This window comes from Tamandua tetradactyla, chromosome 4 (assembly GCF_023851605.1).
Source record: "Tamandua tetradactyla isolate mTamTet1 chromosome 4, mTamTet1.pri, whole genome shotgun sequence".
In the NCBI taxonomy this organism is placed as follows: domain Eukaryota; kingdom Metazoa; phylum Chordata; class Mammalia; order Pilosa; family Myrmecophagidae; genus Tamandua; species Tamandua tetradactyla.
This window is the reverse complement of record NC_135330.1, coordinates 30,841,403-30,859,298: the sequence shown is the minus strand read 5'-3', so window position 1 is coordinate 30,859,298 and position 17,896 is coordinate 30,841,403. Positions and strand designations below refer to the sequence as shown.

Sequence of the window (17,896 nt, the reverse complement as noted above, 5' to 3'; positions counted from 1 at the left end):
TATTATTATTATTATTTGTAGCTTACTTTTTTTGTCAAGACACTGACCCATTGAAACAGAATATTTTTAGCCATTTAATAATTATTTGTTTAATGAATTGCCAAAAGCATTAGTGTGTGTTACAGGTTAGGCACCGTGGGATGTAATAATAGTGGAGACAAGATATAATTCTGTCCTTCAAGGAGCCCAAGCTTTGATGGCGGATTTAATGCAGCCTCAGTACAGAGTCTTGAATTGCTGGAACAATTCTACCCAGGATCTAGAGGGTGAAAGAGGGAAGAAGTAATAAAGGACCGCAATAGGAGTGGGCAGTGGAGCAGGGAGTCACTGCAGTGTAAAAAAATTAGGTGGGATCTCCTCACACAACTCTCCACACACAAATTTCTCTACTACCCACGCCAACATGGAGGGAGAGTTAAAAAGCAAGTATCAAAGATCAGACTTTTGGAAAGCTTTTTAGAACCAGAGATTCTCTTTTACTTGTCAGAGACTTGATGGTTATTGGTGCTTTCTTTGGGCAAAGGGAGATTTATCTGGGCTTTCACTACCAGACTCCATCATTTTAAAGAGTATTTCCCAATTGTGTCTTTCAGCATAGAAACTGCATTTCTTCTTTGACAAATCTTTCTCTCTCTCTCACACACACACACATGTACACCTATTCTCTGCTAGGTAGGTGGCTTTTGGGAGCTTGCTGCTTGTTACTTCTGTGTAAATCGTGCTTTTTCCCAGACAGTACCATCCTGCATGACAAGGGGACCAGAGGAGCAGTCAGTCTTGATCTCCATCCAGCAGGGCCCTTTTTATATGGACCCGATTACCTTTAGGAAAAGGAAAGTATGGTTGTGAATTGAAACAAGAGTTTGGTAACCTTCCCACCACCTTCTCCTGCATCTTTCTCCCTGTCCCTCTTTGCTCCTTGATCTTGCCACCTGTGTAGGACTGAAGGATAGTGAAGGGTATTAACTGCATCTTGATTTTGACACAGCCAGAACACAGCAGCAAGGGGAGCACCCCTCAGATGTTTAACAGCAATTACAAGCGATAATGATGGAGAGCTGGAGGTCCTGGAGGTGAGCAAACCTGAGCTCCAGGCTGTGTTTGGGGCTGCAGTGCCCTCTAGTGGCCACCTTTGTCAGACAGTTGCATCCTCCCTAATGAATGAGCAGGGGGGGTATATGGTTATATGTGCGTAGGAGGTAGGGCGCCATGCCTGAGTATTTGGGGTTAAAACAGAGAAAATAAATTTGGTGGCATATCATTTCCTCCTTGAAGGAACATTTAGTCCATGCAAGTTTTATTTTCCCTTACTTGCCCTCATCTTCTGTCTCTCGCTCTGTATTTTTCTCCTTATGATAAGTTTTTATGGAGTTGTCTTACTCCCTAATTTTTAGTTACATGATTGGAAAAAATGTTACTCCACAAATTTTCAAAGTAGCTTTGAGTAATTTTTACATTATTCCATATTCTGTGATGCTAAGGTGGTCATAAAATATAACACATTTTCCCCTTTCTGTTTCTAGGATTCATTTCAGACTTGATAGCACCATCTAATGGTCATTTCCTGGAAGGATTTTCCCCAACCTTTGTTGAGTATTCAACAAGGAGGCCCGTGGGTTGATAATGAAATGCCTCTGATGCTAAGCTGCACGGAAGCCAACTAAGAGACCCTCAAGACCTCGGGCTAAACATGCATGGCAACATTTTTTAAATCTTATCTTAAGTACTGTATCTTTACTGCACTTTTTGGAATTTCACTCATTTTCCCAATAAATGAAGGAAAAGCATACCAAGAATCTAACTACCTCTCTCCACCCCCACTTATCCCACTTATCCCTGTGGTTGGCTTACATAGTACGTTAAAGATTGGAAGCTGAGTTGTGGGGGGGGGTCTTGGGCCAGAAGGTGGCAACTTCACAAATGCACTCAGCCGTGGAGTTGACAAAGTCGCATTGAGCATAAAAGTCAATAATGATTGGTGCGTGGGTTAGAGTGACTTTGGGGCTAGTTGATGTGGACTCTGGTGCCTCTTGTTTAATGCCATCATTCTTGTTTTTGGTGTGTGCAGTTTTGCAGCTCACTTCTAATCTAAGAAGTACTTGAGCTCAACTCAGAGTCTGTCATTAAACAAAACGCAAACGTGAAGTAAATCTTATCCCACATTTATCATCACTGAGTCCCTTGCCTTAGTACGCAGGAGTTCCATGTCAGTGGGGCTTCTTGGTCAAAAAAAAAAAAAAAGCCTCATATGCATAAGGATGACATTCATCAGGGAAACAGATGAGCTGAAATACATAGCAAACAAGAGAGAATAGTGGAGAACCCCATGAGAGAATTATTTTTTAAAGTCAGTGAGTCGTATCTCAAAATCATCTTCTGGAAACATTTTGCAAATCCTTCCCACCAGTTTCCCCAAAGATCTGGTCCATCAAGTATCAGATTCTTGATGAGTCTGAAGGGACCAGAATGAATGTTCTGTACTGTACCTGTCCATTGTTTCCAAAAGTCCCAGCGATCTCCCTGCAATTGTTTCACATTTGGCACACCAAAAGGGGTCAAGGATTTCTTAGGGAACCGGTGCTTTTTCCAGCAGCCTCTATTTCCCTCTCCTTTCAGAATGAACAGGTTAATGGAAAACTGTGAGGACTGCAAAGTTAAATACCAAGCAATGCTTTCTTGCCTGGGAACAAGCCATCAGATAGCTCTCATATTTGCCAGCAAGAATAGACCACAAACTTCCCTGACCACTTTACCCATCTCTCACACTTTAGAGTGCGATGTTTTTGGAAAATACTCCTCTTCATCTTCAAGTCACTGATTAAAATGAAGTAGAGGAGTCCTGTTCTTCCTGTATGACGTGGGGACTTTGGATTCAGACACAACTGGGTTCAAATCCCAGCTCTCCTATAAACCAACTGTGTGATCTGAGGCTCCTGGCCTCCCTCTCCTCACCCATAGAGGGGCGTAATGATAGTACCCCACGCAGGGAGTCATTGTGAGATCTAATGAGGTCTTGAACAGATCTCACTTTCATGGCAAAGGCTAGATAATCTTAGCTGTAATTAGAATTAAAACTGTTACGATGGTGATTTGACATGTGCCAGCAGCCACTGTGCTCTGTTCTTTAAAATCATTTTGCCGTTTATGCATTACCCAGTGTTGGAGGTAGGTACAATCTCTATCCTCACTTATGGATAAATAAGGTGAGTCATAGAACAATCACTGTGTTGTCTGTGTTATTGAAGATTCTGCAGAAGCCTCGTCCTGAGAGAACCAGTGTTGTTGAAGAGTCTCAGAAAGGAAACAAACCAGTTTCACATTTGGGAGGACGATTTTAGCTCTGTGGGTCACTGAGAGGGTGGGTTTCCCAAATTAAATGGGACAGGAGAATCATATTCTTACCTCGTCTTTGAAATTTTATGACCTCTCAAATATTGAACCCCAGCACTCAAGGGCCACGAGGTCATACCAGTCCTTGCTCTTTTGCCTCCTTTACCATTTCTTTTCATTGTGTGTCTGGCAGGGAACTCCCCATCTGACGAGTCGGAGGAGCGAGAAAGAGATCCCAAGGTGCTCACCTTCCCCGAATACATCACCAGCTTGTCAGACTCTGGCACCAAGCGCATGGCGGCTGGGGTCCGCATGGAATGCCAAAGCAAGGGCCGGTGCCCCTCGTCTTGCCCTCTGTGTCACGTGGCATCCGGTCCTGATGCCCCTGCTGAGCTGGTGCTCCTGGAGGTGACCAGAGCGGCCCCCATCTATGAACTGGTGACCAACAACCAGACCCAGAGGGTAAGAGGCCGGAACTCAGCTCTGGGAGGCATAGACATCGAGCGCTTTCTGAACTCTAGGGAGTGGCAGGCAGCAGTTGAACTCCATTCTCTAATATGGAGAGTGAGAGTCTTTGTTTAGCTGATACACACACCTCATGTACTTAGATTTGCCTATCAAATCAAATCTTTTCCCCTACAACATCTACTCAGATAGGATTCAGAGTCACGGTTTAACTCTTGTGTAGTTCTTTGAGCAAAGGGGCTCGGAGGCAGTAGGTAGATAGAGAAGCATGACATTCCCTATCACCAAAGTCATAGGTCAGAGAACTTAATGCCTCAGGGCGACAGCCATGGGGAGGAGGCTCAGCTCTGTCCCAACCTTGTTGTCATGGAGTTGTGGCAATTGGCAAGGGATATAAAGCCAGCTCCCCTTACTCATCCACAAACCTGCAACCTGGGACCAGCTCCAGTTAGCCTAGAAGGAGTGTATAACACACAGATTCCAAAAGCAAAGATCTGGAGGCTTTTGCCTGGAGCAGGTTGGTTTCCTGCCCGTTGCTCTGGCTCTCTGAACAAAGTGCTACATTCAAGCAGATCTCTGCCTTATGTTATGTTGCTAAGTCATGACATTTCCCAGCCACTCCTCCTCTGCCTCCGCTTCTCCCTCTGCAAAGATTCCAGGAGGAATTGAACGGACCCCAAAAGTGAGCTGGAGAAATGTGGCAGAGGCAGTGACATCACTGATTTTCCTAGATCCTCAGTCACCTCAGGAGGACTTGAAGAACAAAGTTAACACACATACACACACACACACACACACACACACACACCACTGCCAATACCCACAATGATGGTGAAAAATAAAATGAAGAAGCTTAGGATGTAAGACTTGTGAGACAAGAGGTGAAGGCAGCCTTGGGGACCAAGCACAGTAAGCATCACAGGAGGTAGCTGCTTACCTGCCAGAGAGGTGTGCTATCCAGGTGGGTGATAATTGCTTTCCTTTTATTTCTGTTAAGGGATACCTGGTGTGTCACAGTTTGTCTTATAGGTGATACTCAGAACCATGGGGGGGCTTTTGCATGTGTGTGTTTCTCTCACCTCTCTGCCTCTGCCCCAGATATTTTGTTCAGTATTTGAAAATAAGCTTTTTCACAAGAATAAAACAGATAAATTTTTCCTTTGCTTTCAACTTCCTCATCAATCTGATTGAGGTGGCAGTGGAAGTGGAATGGGAGAGAAGACAGGGGCTGGGTCGCTATGGAGGTCTAAAGCTGCTGTGGCTTCAGTCCAGTGCCCAGCCATCCCCTTACCTGCCCGGGTGTGGCGACTATGAGCACCCAGGACTGCTGCAGCTGATGTCCTGAGAGCTCCTGGGCCATTTGCTTGAGAACAGCAAGGTCTGAGCGCTCACACACGGAAGCATCCTGCAGACCGGGGCATGCAAAGCTGCAGGATAGAGCATAGCTTGGTGGGAGAGGAAGGCATGGAGTCCTTGCTTTCTATAAGATGACTCCCCACATCTGCCACCATGTGCATTCATAGCATCTTGTTCTTTCCCTTTGGAGTCCCGAGCGTAGATGCTGTGATTTGGTTACTTATGTCATTTCTGTTTGTTCATTTGTTTACTGTCTGCCTATAAGCTCTATGAGGGCAGGGGCCTTGGGTGTCTTGTTCATCACTGCGCCTTCATGCTCAGCCCAGGAAAAGGGCCCTCGTAGGTGTTCAGCAAATAATTGTTGACAGTCACCTCTGTAAGGCAACAGACACAGTTTCCTCTTAATTCTGCTGGGATAATATCCCTAATAAGTCCTGTTTTCCTCATATTTTTAAAAATGCATCTTTTGAATTTGGTTCACTCAGGCAAAGCAAAAAGTGAAGAACTGGGCGGGCCACGGTGGCTCAGCAGGTAAGAGTGCTTGCCTGCCATGCCCGAGGACCCGGGTTCGATTCCCGGTGCCTGCCCATGTAAAAAAAAAAAGTGAAGAACTACTACACACCAGGCTTCATGCTAGGCTCTAGCAGACTGCGTTCATTAAGAGAGTTTGATGGAAAGAGCCTGAGATTTCGAGTTTAGGCACGTTGTGCTCAGGCTCTATCACTGCCCTGTTCACTAATTTGTGACCCTGAGTAAGTCACAGAACCCCTTTGTTTCTGTTTCCACTGTAAATTATAACTTTTTAATCACTGAGCTCCAACTAAAGTATTAGTATCTACAGGGGCCATGTAAACTAGAACACTCTATGCAAATCACAGTTACAATTAAGACTCGGTTCCTGCTTCCTAAAGGCTCCTGGTCTGGGTAATAGGCTCAATAAAACCTGCATTCCAGTGATTCAAACCTAAGCCTTTGATAAGGTCTAGAATATAGGACACTCGCTTTGGGTCTGGACATTAGGATCATTATAAGGTTATCTCTTTTTTTCTTTCACCTTCATTTCTCTTCCTTCCTTCCTTCCTTCTTCCCTTCTTTCCTTCCTTCCTTCTGCCCTGCCCTGCCCTTCCTCTCCCCCTCCTCCCTCTCTCATTTTTGTTCTAAAATTTTTCACAATATCTAGGTTTCTTTCTGTAATTTACTGATAGTGTGGGGTGATGAGAGTGGGGTATAGAGATGTTGAGCCAGAGAGAAAGCTCTGGCCTTGGCCAGCTTGGAAACGCCATGCATCTGGGGGCAGTCTCACCTTCTCCCTCACCTGGATGGGGCAGGAGTGGCAGGGCCACACTGAGCAGCCAGTCCCCTATCACGATCCTTTTCTCAACAGAGAATGCCCCACACGTCTCAATTTATCCTTTTGCCCTTTAATAGCAATGTCAAGTAATTGTTATGAAACCACCGCCTGCAAAGAACTCTGCTAGGCTGATGTGGTTTTTACAAGATCCCGTGTAGACTCAACCCTGCTATTCAAAGACAATGACAATTGCTGGCATTTAATGGTGACTAATGTATGCCAGGTCCGTGCTATCCCCTTTGACATAGAATGGATGTGTAGCATGACATCCTTCCAAGGTGAGAGCCCTTACCACAGGGATGAGCCATTATGCTAAAGGGAGAGGAATGCCCCAGAAGTTTGACAGGCCCAGGCTTCCCAGAAACAATCTCCTGGGTTGATAATTTTGAAAATGGTGAAGTGGTACTATGGCCTGTTGGCATTTAGGGTGAAGCAGAGCTTCCCGACATACTAACTCCTTTTCTCTCCCTCTCTTGTAGCTCTTGCAGGAAGCCACCATGAGCTCTCTCTGGTGCTCAGGGACTGGAGATGTCATCGAGGACTGGTGTCGTTGCGACTCCACTGCTTTTGGAGCTGACGGACTTCCCACCTGTGCACCTCTCCCACAGCCCGTGTATGGTTCCCTGTCTCTGCCCCTCTCTGTCACATATATCTCAGCATCATGCTGCAAGCAAACACTGAGTATCTGCTATTTGCAATGGGTTAGGTACTAGAGAACAGAAAGAAAACCCTGATGGCGCCTGCCTTCAAAGAGCTTCCCATCCATTTGTGGAGGCGGGCATTTGCACAAATCATTATAGCAGAAAAAATGGTTTGACAAGGGTGATAGAGACATTTGAAGAAAGTGTGAGCACTGTAGAGGAAATGGTCAAGTCTGAAGTGGGGGAATGGTGACGACTTCATGAGGAAGTAGCACTTGAACTTCTCCTTGAAGGTGGAGAAAGTATGACAGATGGTGTTAGGAAATGGGGAAAGAAAGGATTGTATGTAAAATAAACAACATGCTCAGAAGAGAAGAGGACCAAAACTGCAGTTGCAGTGGAGAAGGTTAGAAATTTTTGAGACCCTAACTAGGCTTTGACAGTACAACAACAACAAATCTTACTTACAAGACAACTTACTGGACACTTACCATGTGCCAGATGTTGTGCTGAGCAATTAGGTACTATTATCCCCAGTAGGAGATTCAAATTAATTGCCAAGAGGTGAGAGATGTAAGCAGAGCTAAGGGAAAGGATGTTCCAGAATGTGTATCAACTGGGAAAAGCAGAGGACTAGGGATGAGCATTAGGGGTGTAGGGGTGTCTGCATTTGAGGGATAAACAGAATTGGGTCAGCTGATGTGAATCCTGAAGGACCAGGGCTCAAGGCAGGAATCCCTCCAGCCTCCCATATGGCACCTGGTGTGGGAGTAAGCCAGATGACCCAGGAAATATTGTGTCAAATAAAAAGTGCTGGGACAATAAGCTGCAGAAACATATGTCTCGTGGGTGGGTGAGGCAAAGAGAGCTTGATGTAGGGATCAGGACCTGGGGTAACTGGAGAACTGAGGAAACAGAGCCAAGATGGGGAAACCAGCAAGCGGGAGGCTGGTGTTGGTGAGCATTGCCTGCTGTCCTGTTACATGGAAGTGCGTGTGGGCACCAAGGACCAGGGCTGAGCAGGAAGAAACCTCTGAGAAAGGGGAGGAGAGGTTAAGAGTTGAGTGTCATTACGAGCCAACATTTTCTCTTATCTACACTCTCCCTTATCCATGTGGGTACTTTTAGATACACAGCCATTAGCTTTTTCCTTTTCACTGCTATAACTCAGACTTCTTGAATCAAAAGAGAATGTAATCATTATTACTAAAAGTCTTTTTGTTTGGTAGGAAAAGTAGACATTATGAGAAGATGGTATTGCCAGACTCATTCTCCAGCTAGGAAAACTATGTTTGAAACATAACACTGAAAACCACCAAAATCAGGTGGATACCAAGATCCAGCTATTAATATTCTAGGGAAGATTTCATTTCTAATCCCACATTTACTAAATGTCAGGGCTTAAGATCAAATTGAGCTAAATTTCCATAAACAGGAAACATCTATTAAAGACTTCACTTTTCTTGTCAATTCTAATGACTTTTTTCAGCAGCAGACCTTAGTTACTTGCAAGTACACTCTCATTTTACACAAGTCTATGTAAATTTTACATACTGCTGTTTCTCGGTACTGGCTGGCCTTTGTCCGTATTTTCACAGAATTTGAGTTCTCAGAAAAGCTTCATTACTTACTCGAGCTTCCTAATGCTTTTGCTTCAAAATACTCCTCCACATATGACTCCAATTAACGAATTTGTCAATATCTACACGTTTTGGGCCTGTTCCATCTTTAATGTCATATACAAAATATGTACGCCTTCATATTAAGCCAGTAGCAGAAAAGCATGTGTTTTGTATTACTTTCCCAGCAGCTGAATTCCTTGCTATTGCTCCCACAGTCTCTAGTGCTTTTTGTGTTGGAGCTCTTATCACATATTATTGCAATCACATGTATAATTGTTCATTCTTTTACTGACCACTGAGCCCCACAAAAGAAGAGGCTGGGAGTGGCTTGTACACATACATCCCCAGCACAGAGCACATTTTTACAAGTAATGGATGATCCATAAATATTTGTTGAATTGAAGTTGGGCAGTACAGATGGTTTGGGGTGATTCATCCACAGTATCTTGCTCAGGGATCCTTAAGACCTATGGCAGACACCTATAAGCAGAGAAGAGAGTAGGACAGGCACAATTATGGATGGTCGTAATTGTGCAATCGGGGAACCAAGGAAAAGAATGAATATCAGGGACACATATAAGGGAGGGAAGCTGGAATGAGCAGGAAGTGGGAAAATACCCAGAAGTCGATTGTCTAAGAAGAAACGGAATTGGAAGCAAGTGAGAAACCTGAGATACATACATGAAGTCAGAACAAGGCAGTGAATTGAAACCACTTGGGCCATTAGGAGTCCATACCCCTGAATGTCAGTAATGTTTATTGAGTTGTTGTGATTTACAAAGCGGGGCTTCCCAAAGGTACAAGATGGCAAGACAGGATAGTGGTCGAATGGACAACTTGGATGGAATGAGGAGAATATGAACTGGGAAAAGCATGGAAAGACTGGAATGAGGAACCAGGATATTCATAGAAACCCAAGAACAAAGATAGAAACTGAAATTAGAAACTGGTTAAGCAGGCCTAAGGTATCACCCCTAAGGAGAACTTGACATGTGGCCAACTTTCTCTTGCCCATTAGAGCCCCCCGTGAGCATTACCTCCAATCTGAGTATGTTCCAAGCCCCAGCCAGCAGAGGACCCAAGGAAAGAAGATACAGTAGTGCCTTTAACAAGAGAGGAAGGCAGGGGTTCACAGGCAGCACAGCCCTTGTTCTGACTTCATGGATGTATCTCAGGTTTTTCGCTTGCTTCCAATTCCTGGTTTCTTCTGAACTGAGGTGGCCTTGCTCATGCAGGACCCTGGCAGATACCAACTCAGTGGGTCTTTTTGTGAGCATTACATGCACATTCTCAGTACTTTTCAAGAGCAAGTCCAGAGCTTGCAATATTTTAAAGTCATATAGAGTAGTGCTATGCAAAAAGCCCTATATCCACTAGCCATAAAAATGCAGATGGTCATTCATCTTTGACTCACCTTATTATATACTTACAAATATCTGTTGATTCTTAGTCTGTATCAGGCACTAAAATGCATAAGACATAGAACTCAAGGATCCTCAAGGAACCTACTATCTAGTCCAGGGGACAGGTCCTTAAATAGATAAAAGTTGGCTAAGAAAGTTAGAAAGAGTTGTTTAAAATCTAACAGATGGGTGGGCCACAGTGGCTCATGGGCAGAGTTCCTGCCTGCCATGCCAGAGACTTGGATTCAATTCCCGGTGCCTGCTCATGTTAAAAACAAAAAAATCTAACAGATAAGGGGGTGGCCACTGTTGGTGCCAGAAGACAACTGTGGGTCTCGGCTGGATCCGCAGTTCATGCTCCTTCTTGTCCGCCCTTAGGCTGAGACTCTCCACGGTTCACGAGCCCAGCAGTACCCTAGTGGTCCTGGAGTGGGAGCACTCAGAGCCGCCAATCGGGGTGCAGATTGTAGATTACCTCATTCGTCAAGAGAAGGTCACTGACAGGATGGACCATTCCAAAGTGGAGACAGGTGAGCAACTCCCACTTCAAGGGCTAGTCTTGACCCAGGGTAATAAAAGTGAAACAAAAGAAAAATGCCCTGCCTCTTGGCATTACCCCAGAACCCCAGTATCTCATGGCAGTGCAAGAGCATTTGGGGAGAAGAGGAAGTTGTTGTCTCTTCCAAGCTGCGGCCATCTTGTCCAGTTAAGAGTATTTGCCTGGTGAGCATCTGACAAAGTCTTGTTTTGATTTTGTTTTGCTATTTGTTTATAAAAGAGGTGTCCATTTCATTGCCCCTGGGCACACTCACAAAGAAACAACAGTACACTCGTTATCCTAGCCCACAATTAGGAAACAATTCTCTGCTAACCACTGCCATGATTACAGAAAAGAAACAAATTCCTTTGCTAATAACCCCCCTCTAGGCAAAAGCCTCTGAAAACAGATGTGCTTGCCCCATGTCTTGTCCTAAAGCAAACTCTGCTTTTTTCAGGTCCGACTAGAAGAGAGAGCCCTTAAAGGAGTTGAAACACCCATGAGAAATGTTCTGTCCCTTCCCATTTCACTGTATACACACAGGGAAAGGTCAACATAAATAAACCTTAAAACTTACGCAGGAGATGTGGTCATCAACAGGATGGTGGCGTCCATAACCTCATACAGGGCCAATAGTTCTTGGTGCACTATCCTTGGGGCTTGGAGCCATATGCAGCTGCCTACAGGCACTGCTTCTTCTGAAGACCTTTCTGTGATGTGCACAAGATACTGCTAAGGTATGAGCTTGACCACCCACGCCGAGAACATTTCATAAAAGAGCTCACAGATGTGAAGCGCATCTGCTCAACTCTGGACAAATGGCTCTAAGTTGAATGGTTAAATAATGAAACAATCAGAAAGGATCGTTCTTTTTGGTTACCATTCTCTTCTAAGGATTTGAGAAGTCTGGGGACCGAGGTATTTTAATGTTAAATTCTCACTGAGTTTATTCCATCATATCATTGCTTGGTCATTGCAGTTTCTCATACCCTTTCTGGTCCTTTCCCTCTGGGCAGAAACGGTGCTGAGCTTTGTGGATGACATTATCTCTGGAGCAAAGTCTCCTTGTGCGATGCCATCTCAGGTACCAGACAAGCAACTCACCACCATCTCTCTGATCATTCGATGCCTGGAACCTGACACCATTTACATGTGAGTAACATACGACCTGCCTAGTTATTCTTTATCTTGAAAGTCCCAAGGCTTTTATCTGGTTCTCACTTTTCTACTTGTAATTGAGGCAAACTTCATCTAATATAGAAGCAACCATTTTTAAGTGAGCAATTACTACATTCACAATTTTGTGCAAGCACCACCTCTATGTAGTTCCAAGATACTTGCATTACCCCAAAATAAACCATTAAGCAATTACTCTCCATGTCCCATCTCAGACTCCAGCTACCACCAATCTTCTTTCTGTTTTTTCGGATTTATCTATTTTGGATATTTCATATAAAGGGAATCAAATCGTAGGTGGTTTTCTGTGTCCAGCTTCTTTCACTCAGCATAATGTTTTCAAGGTTCACCAAAATTTAAAGCATATATCATTCCTTTGTATGGCTAATATTCCATTTTATGTATATGCCAGAATTTGTTTATCCATTCATCTGTTGATGAACATTTGGGTTGTTTCCATCTTTTGACCTTTGTGCATAGTGCTGCTATGAACATTTGGGAACAAGTATCTGTTTGAGTTCCTGATTTCAGTATTTTGGGGTATATGCCTGGAAATGGAATTGCTGGGTCATATGGTAATTCTATGTTTAGCTTTTTGAGGAACTGCCAAATAATTTTCCACAGCAGCTGAACAGTATAGCATTTCTACCAGCAATGTATGCAGGTTACAATTACTCCTTAATCACAAACGATTTTTCCCTTTTTTTTTATTATAGCCATCCTAGTGGGTGTGACCTGGTAGCTGATTCCTGGGGTTTTTTTTTTGCTACTTGAGTTCCTTTAGAAACTCAGCAAAAGATTTTGAGTCTGAAATCTTGTTCCGGTCAGCATTACAGAGCACCTGATTGAGTGCTGGCTCTGGAGAGGGGTAGGTAAAAAAAGATGATAAAGCCTCATCACATCAAGGAGTTGCAGCGTCAAGGGGAAATAAATAAACAATTAACTTTAACAAAAAGCAGAATGAAGTAGATGTTAAATAGAAGACCAAGGGACATGTGGTAGGAGAGAAAATAAACAGATGATTATTTCTCTCTGGAGAGGACACCATTTGAATTGAGGTGTGTAGAATTTCAATAAGTAAATTATTGGAAAAAGGCAAACGAGACTTAGGAAACAGCAAAGTCCACGGTGAAGAGGCGTGAAGGTAAGTCGTAAGTAGTTCATAAGGCTAAAGCAGGCAGTGAGTAAAATGGAATGGGAGAAAGCGAGACTGGGAAAATGCAGTAATTGCCTTAAGTCAAAGGAGACTATTAAATTGCTTCGAGGAAAGGAGGAGAAAAACAAAGAACGCTGCCTTTTAAGGCTAGCTCCAGTGGCATTGAAATGAATAGTTCATAGAGGTTAGAGGCGGTCGGTTTTTCTCTTCAGAGAAAATACAGCAAATTCCAACATCCATGGCGTTTAGAACAGCCATGTTCTACTCTCGACGAACACTTCTCCATCCCTCTCTGTGCTCTGGGAACAATTGGAAATATTTGCGAGGCAGAGACATAGAAGGCACCAAAAAAAAAGAGATAAGGACAGAAGCTAAGTCATGATGGAAAAATCTGGGGGCTAAGACAGAAGTCAGAGTGATGGCCTTCTGGGATCTCTCGACCTCATCAGTATGAAAAACACTTAAAAGTTTACAGACGAGGTTATAAGAACAGAGTTGAGATTTCCAGAATAAATCACTTCCATTTCCCCAGTTAAGTAGTTCAAAGATGAAAAGCGCTCTAAGTTCGAGTGGCATTGATGACAAGACGCCCTTAGCAGTTTGGGCGGAATCCCTTTATTATAGGAATAGCCAGTGAAACTAGCAGGCCAATCATGATAAAAGTAAAATGCATGAAGCCAAGTGATATTCTAGAGCATTCAGAAAGTATGGATAGGCACAGAGGGTAGCACTGGGACCAAGGAGAGTCGCTGCGCTTTTGGGGTGATACCACGGATGCCGCAGATTTCACCAGCTCGCAAGATAGGAAGTGGCCCTGGTCCTGTGGGAGGGAAGCAGGCAGAAGAAACAACCACCTAATCTGCTGTCATCCATCTCAGACTCCACGAAACTTGAATGAGTTCAAAGGTTACAGAGAATTATCCATTTATTTATAAGGCCTCAGTGATTCCTGTCACGGAGTTACAAGGGTTCCTTGAGAATCTCAAAGATCCTTTGTGCACGGGGCTGGTGGTGGTTTTGAGTTAGGAGCTCCAGCCTTTACAAGGCCTGGCACCCTCGTGTCGTCTGCTTTGGCTACGTTTCTTGATCAGAGGTCTGAGTCTGATACCTTCTCCCACTCCACATCTTCTTGGTGAACTTCCAGTATTAGCCTCCTACATCTTGCCAATGTTTTCTGTCACTGGTGATTATTGTTGAGTGGATGGGGCTGAAGAAAAGACAGCCTCGTCCACCAGGTGGCACTGCAGCTCACGCAAAGGGGGCGAAGTCCGCGGTCCGGGTGGAGATCTGCTCTCCTTGGAAGACTCCAGCGAAGCCCGTGCTTCAGTCCCTACTATAAAGCCAGGAGCCCTGGACTAAGAAATCGGCCCCAAGCCTGATTTTGTTTCTAACCACCAAATGGCTGCAAAAGAGACACTTCAACATTCTCCAGCCAAGTTTTCTCCTCTCCAAAATGAGAAGAAGGAAGCCTTCACTTACCGAGTGTTTATTTTAGGCAGGAACCACTTGGCACGCTCCCCTGGCCCTGTGAGATTGGTGTGATTGTCCCCATTTTATAGCGGAGGAAACTGAGGTGAAGCGGGACTGAGTAGCTTCCCCAGAATCACAGGACTGGGAATTCAGTCAGGGGTTTGCACTCTCCAGGCTCTAACACAAGCTCCACGGCCCTCTCCTCCTGCCCAAGCCCCACACTCCAGGGGACTGAGGATCTAGTCCCTCAGTAAGCTGGCTCTGAGCCTGGGGTCCACAGAGGTAGAATTGTATTTCAGTATGATTGGCTTCTATTGTAATCCTATATGTATTTTAATGCAATTGAGATAAAACATTATTCCGAGAAAGATCTATGTTAGAAACCAAAATGTTTAGGAGCCCCTTGGCTGGAAGGTATCAAAAGTGCTTAGTGTGTGCCTGGTCCAACATCTCCTTTCACACATGAGGAAACTGAGGCCAGAGTTGGGAGGTGACTCACCAGCCTTCTAGTCCAGCAGTCCCTCTTCACAACCAGCGATCATGGGAGACCCCCTGCCTTCCTGGGTCAAGACAGCAGCTAGATAATTCAGAAATAGGGAGCCAAATTGGAGGGTTCTGCAGAAACTGCCAAGCCTGGAGGGAAAGCACAAAAGCCTCAGACATAGGCGGTTCCTTGACAGGAGGCCTAAGAATACTCCATGCACATCAGGTTTCAGGCCTCACGGACCCCAGCCCTGGAGCCAGAGCCAAGCTGTGTCTGTCCATATGCACACATAGTCCCAACAAGTGTCGTCACTGACTCCCTAACTAGGGGCTGAACAATCCCTGCCAAGGCGCTGTGGAAGGAGCCCGGCTGGACGAGGCAGGAAATGCATTTAAGCCTTCGCCCTCCAGATGGAGCAAGGCTTATCTCTTCTGTCCAGTAAGTCCAACACTCTCACTGTCCTGTGATGTTCAATGGTAGAAACCATAATTCTAACAAAGAGAGGAGGAGACTTTCCTGAGGTGACGACATGTGGCATTTCCACATGAATATGTGTAAAGTGCTCCCTGGGCTTTAAAGATAAAAACAAACCTGCCGTCCTTCAGCCTCCCTCCAGGAGCTGCCCCGTGTCAAGAGCCTGGCGCTGAGGACTTGCTCTTAGCTGGAGCTCTGTCTCAGCCTAGAATGTGTGGGAAGCATTTCCTTTTCTAAAACCTTGCTTTGCTATTAAAACTAATAGAAGCTTAAGTGCCTAACTTTTACACTAATTGTCTCATCAGGATAATGTGCGAATTAATTTAAGCACAGATATTTCCATCGTTTCATCCTAGCTCAGGATCCATGAGAGTTTGGCTGGAATTTATAGCAAGACAGGACCGACAAAGCAGAGCCGTGGGGGTGGAGGTGGGGCATTGTCCGTGTAGGTGGAATTAACCCTGCCCCAGGCACTGAGAAAGAGCGTCAATCTGACGGCCGGTATAATACCTGATCAGGGTTTAGGACATTCCATATCATGGTCCAGGGAAACAGAAATTTAGGGCCCAGGATTAAAAATAATAGTGGGTTACAAAGGTATTTGGAACCAAGCAACCGGCAGTCCTAGGTAGATGATGCTTGGACTAAAGGCTGGCAGGAAGTATCACGTCAGCACATAGCAAGGCCCTGGCCCCAACCTGGAATTCTGAGGCCTTGCTCAGGTCACTGGACAACAGAGCAGGACCAGGCTTACAAGAGCTGGGTCACCAGACAGACTGGACCTGGGCAGCATTTGGACACAGTCTGCAGTGGGGGCATTGGAAGAAGGACAGCCGACCGTGAGGCGCGGGGCCTGAGGCCAGGCTCAGGCTGGCAACCCAGGGACCACGCTGGCCTAGAGCATCAGGGGGTCATGTCTCCTGACCTTTATGCAAACTATCCATAAGGACTGGGTCAGGGCTGGCTGCATTGGATAAAACGCGAGTCGATCTCTGGCAGAGAGATGGATTTCCTGCACCTTGCTAAAGTGCCCTGTTGTCAGGAACTCTTCTGTGAGAGGAAGGGGCTTACTCAAGCCCCTAGAGGGCAGTTCCACCAAAGATTTGTAAGAGTGAATCCTGGAGCTCTCTCCACTGCTCTCTCAGCTCTCCTGCTCTATGAAGGGACGCAGGCGTGAGGGGGTGACTCTGCCCATGTGTTGGAACTCTGGACCATGGGTGCAGGTCTGAATTATGTCTGTGGTACCTCTGAGCTCATCCCTGAAAACTTGAGGTCATAATGGCCAAGAACAGGTGGGAAGGTGAAGGAGTCGGCACTTGATCCGAGAGCTGGCCTGTGGGAGAAGACTCAGAAATGGAGCTGGTTCCAGGCAGGGCCAATCACCTTTGGGGTTGGTGGTCTCATTCACAATTCTAGAAGCAATACCAAAAGGCTGATCAGGTGAGTGAGGTCAAATATTGGACAATTCCAGTAGGTTGTTGCCTGGCATCCAGACTGTGCAGTGCTGCCACTGGGATACTCGGTGGGGCCAGGAGCCCACTAAGACCTAAGAGGAGAGGGGTGGCCAGGGAGAGAAGGTTTACAAGACCCCACATTTTGGGCATGGGTCAAGCTGGACCTTAGTACCAGGCAAGACCGTTGATCAGAACTAAGGAGGAGAGCAACAGGCAGAGGGCCAGTGGAATGGGTTGAGCCACCTCATGCAGATGGGAAGGAAAGTCGAGCATCCAGTGGTCCCTCTCTGACTCACCCCAAGGGGCCAGGGGGAGTGAAGCAGGAGAATCCAGCAGGCTTAGATCCCGGGTACCACGTCCTGGACTTGGGCAGGTAACCATGCCACCTGCGCAGGGTTCCTGGCAGGATAGAACCTGCATATGGAAGGTCCCATAAGGCCCAGAGGGTTTGGAGAAGGCAGAGGCAGGCAAAGGACAAATCTGAGAGAAACACAAATTTCCTGGCCAAATCATCAGGCCCTTTGCATTTCCTTTCTATTTCACCAGTTACACAGTCTTGGGCCCAGCCCATGTTTTGCTGGCCACTCTGATTTGGGCATTTCCTTTCCTCTCCCTGAAACTCTGCCAACCAGAAAAAAAATATGCAGACTCCTGTGAAAACATAGAAAAAGGAAAGGGACAAGACAGGCAGCACTCAAATTTTCTTTAAATATACTTAGTTATTCGAGGCCCTGGGCACAGACATGAGAGCTTATTTTCACATTTCTCTCTTAGTAGCAGAATTTAGGAGTTCTGTTTTTCCTCTCAATCCAGCTGCATCACCAAAGGGGAAATCTTACGTTCAGAATTTGATAGCCAGGTTTGCCTAGTCTTCCTGGGAAGAGTCTTAGAATTGCCAGTTTTCAGTCTCAGGGATAAGGCTGGATTCCAAGTTAGCTTCCTGGTCCTCAGTGGAAGTGTCTCAGTGAAACAGGAT

The 17,896-nt window shown here is 45.4% G+C and overlaps 1 protein-coding gene and 1 long non-coding RNA gene across 8 annotated transcripts in view; one reads left to right on the top strand and one right to left on the bottom strand.

Moving 5' to 3' along the window:
* ASTN1 (astrotactin 1) overlaps positions 1 to 17,896 on the top strand; it is a 325,640-nt gene that overhangs the window by 289,378 nt on the left and 18,366 nt on the right. For all 6 annotated transcript variants that reach the window (XM_077157091.1, XM_077157089.1, XM_077157088.1 and 3 more), the window contains 4 exons: positions 3,524 to 3,792; positions 6,982 to 7,115; positions 10,547 to 10,698; positions 11,723 to 11,858. In XM_077157091.1, the coding sequence (XP_077013206.1) occupies positions 3,524 to 3,792; positions 6,982 to 7,115; positions 10,547 to 10,698; positions 11,723 to 11,858 (691 nt within the window). The remainder of the gene's footprint in view (positions 1 to 3,523; positions 3,793 to 6,981; positions 7,116 to 10,546; positions 10,699 to 11,722; positions 11,859 to 17,896) is intronic.
* On the bottom strand, positions 467 to 16,712 carry LOC143680672 (uncharacterized). 2 transcript variants are annotated; one of them, XR_013174113.1, is made up of 3 exons: positions 16,392 to 16,712; positions 15,008 to 15,141; positions 467 to 821 (listed from the first exon to the last, which is right to left on the bottom strand). It is a non-coding gene; the product is annotated as an uncharacterized LOC143680672 (long non-coding RNA). The 2 variants fall into 2 exon arrangements; XR_013174112.1 differs by lacking the exon at positions 467 to 821 and adding an exon at positions 8,950 to 9,245.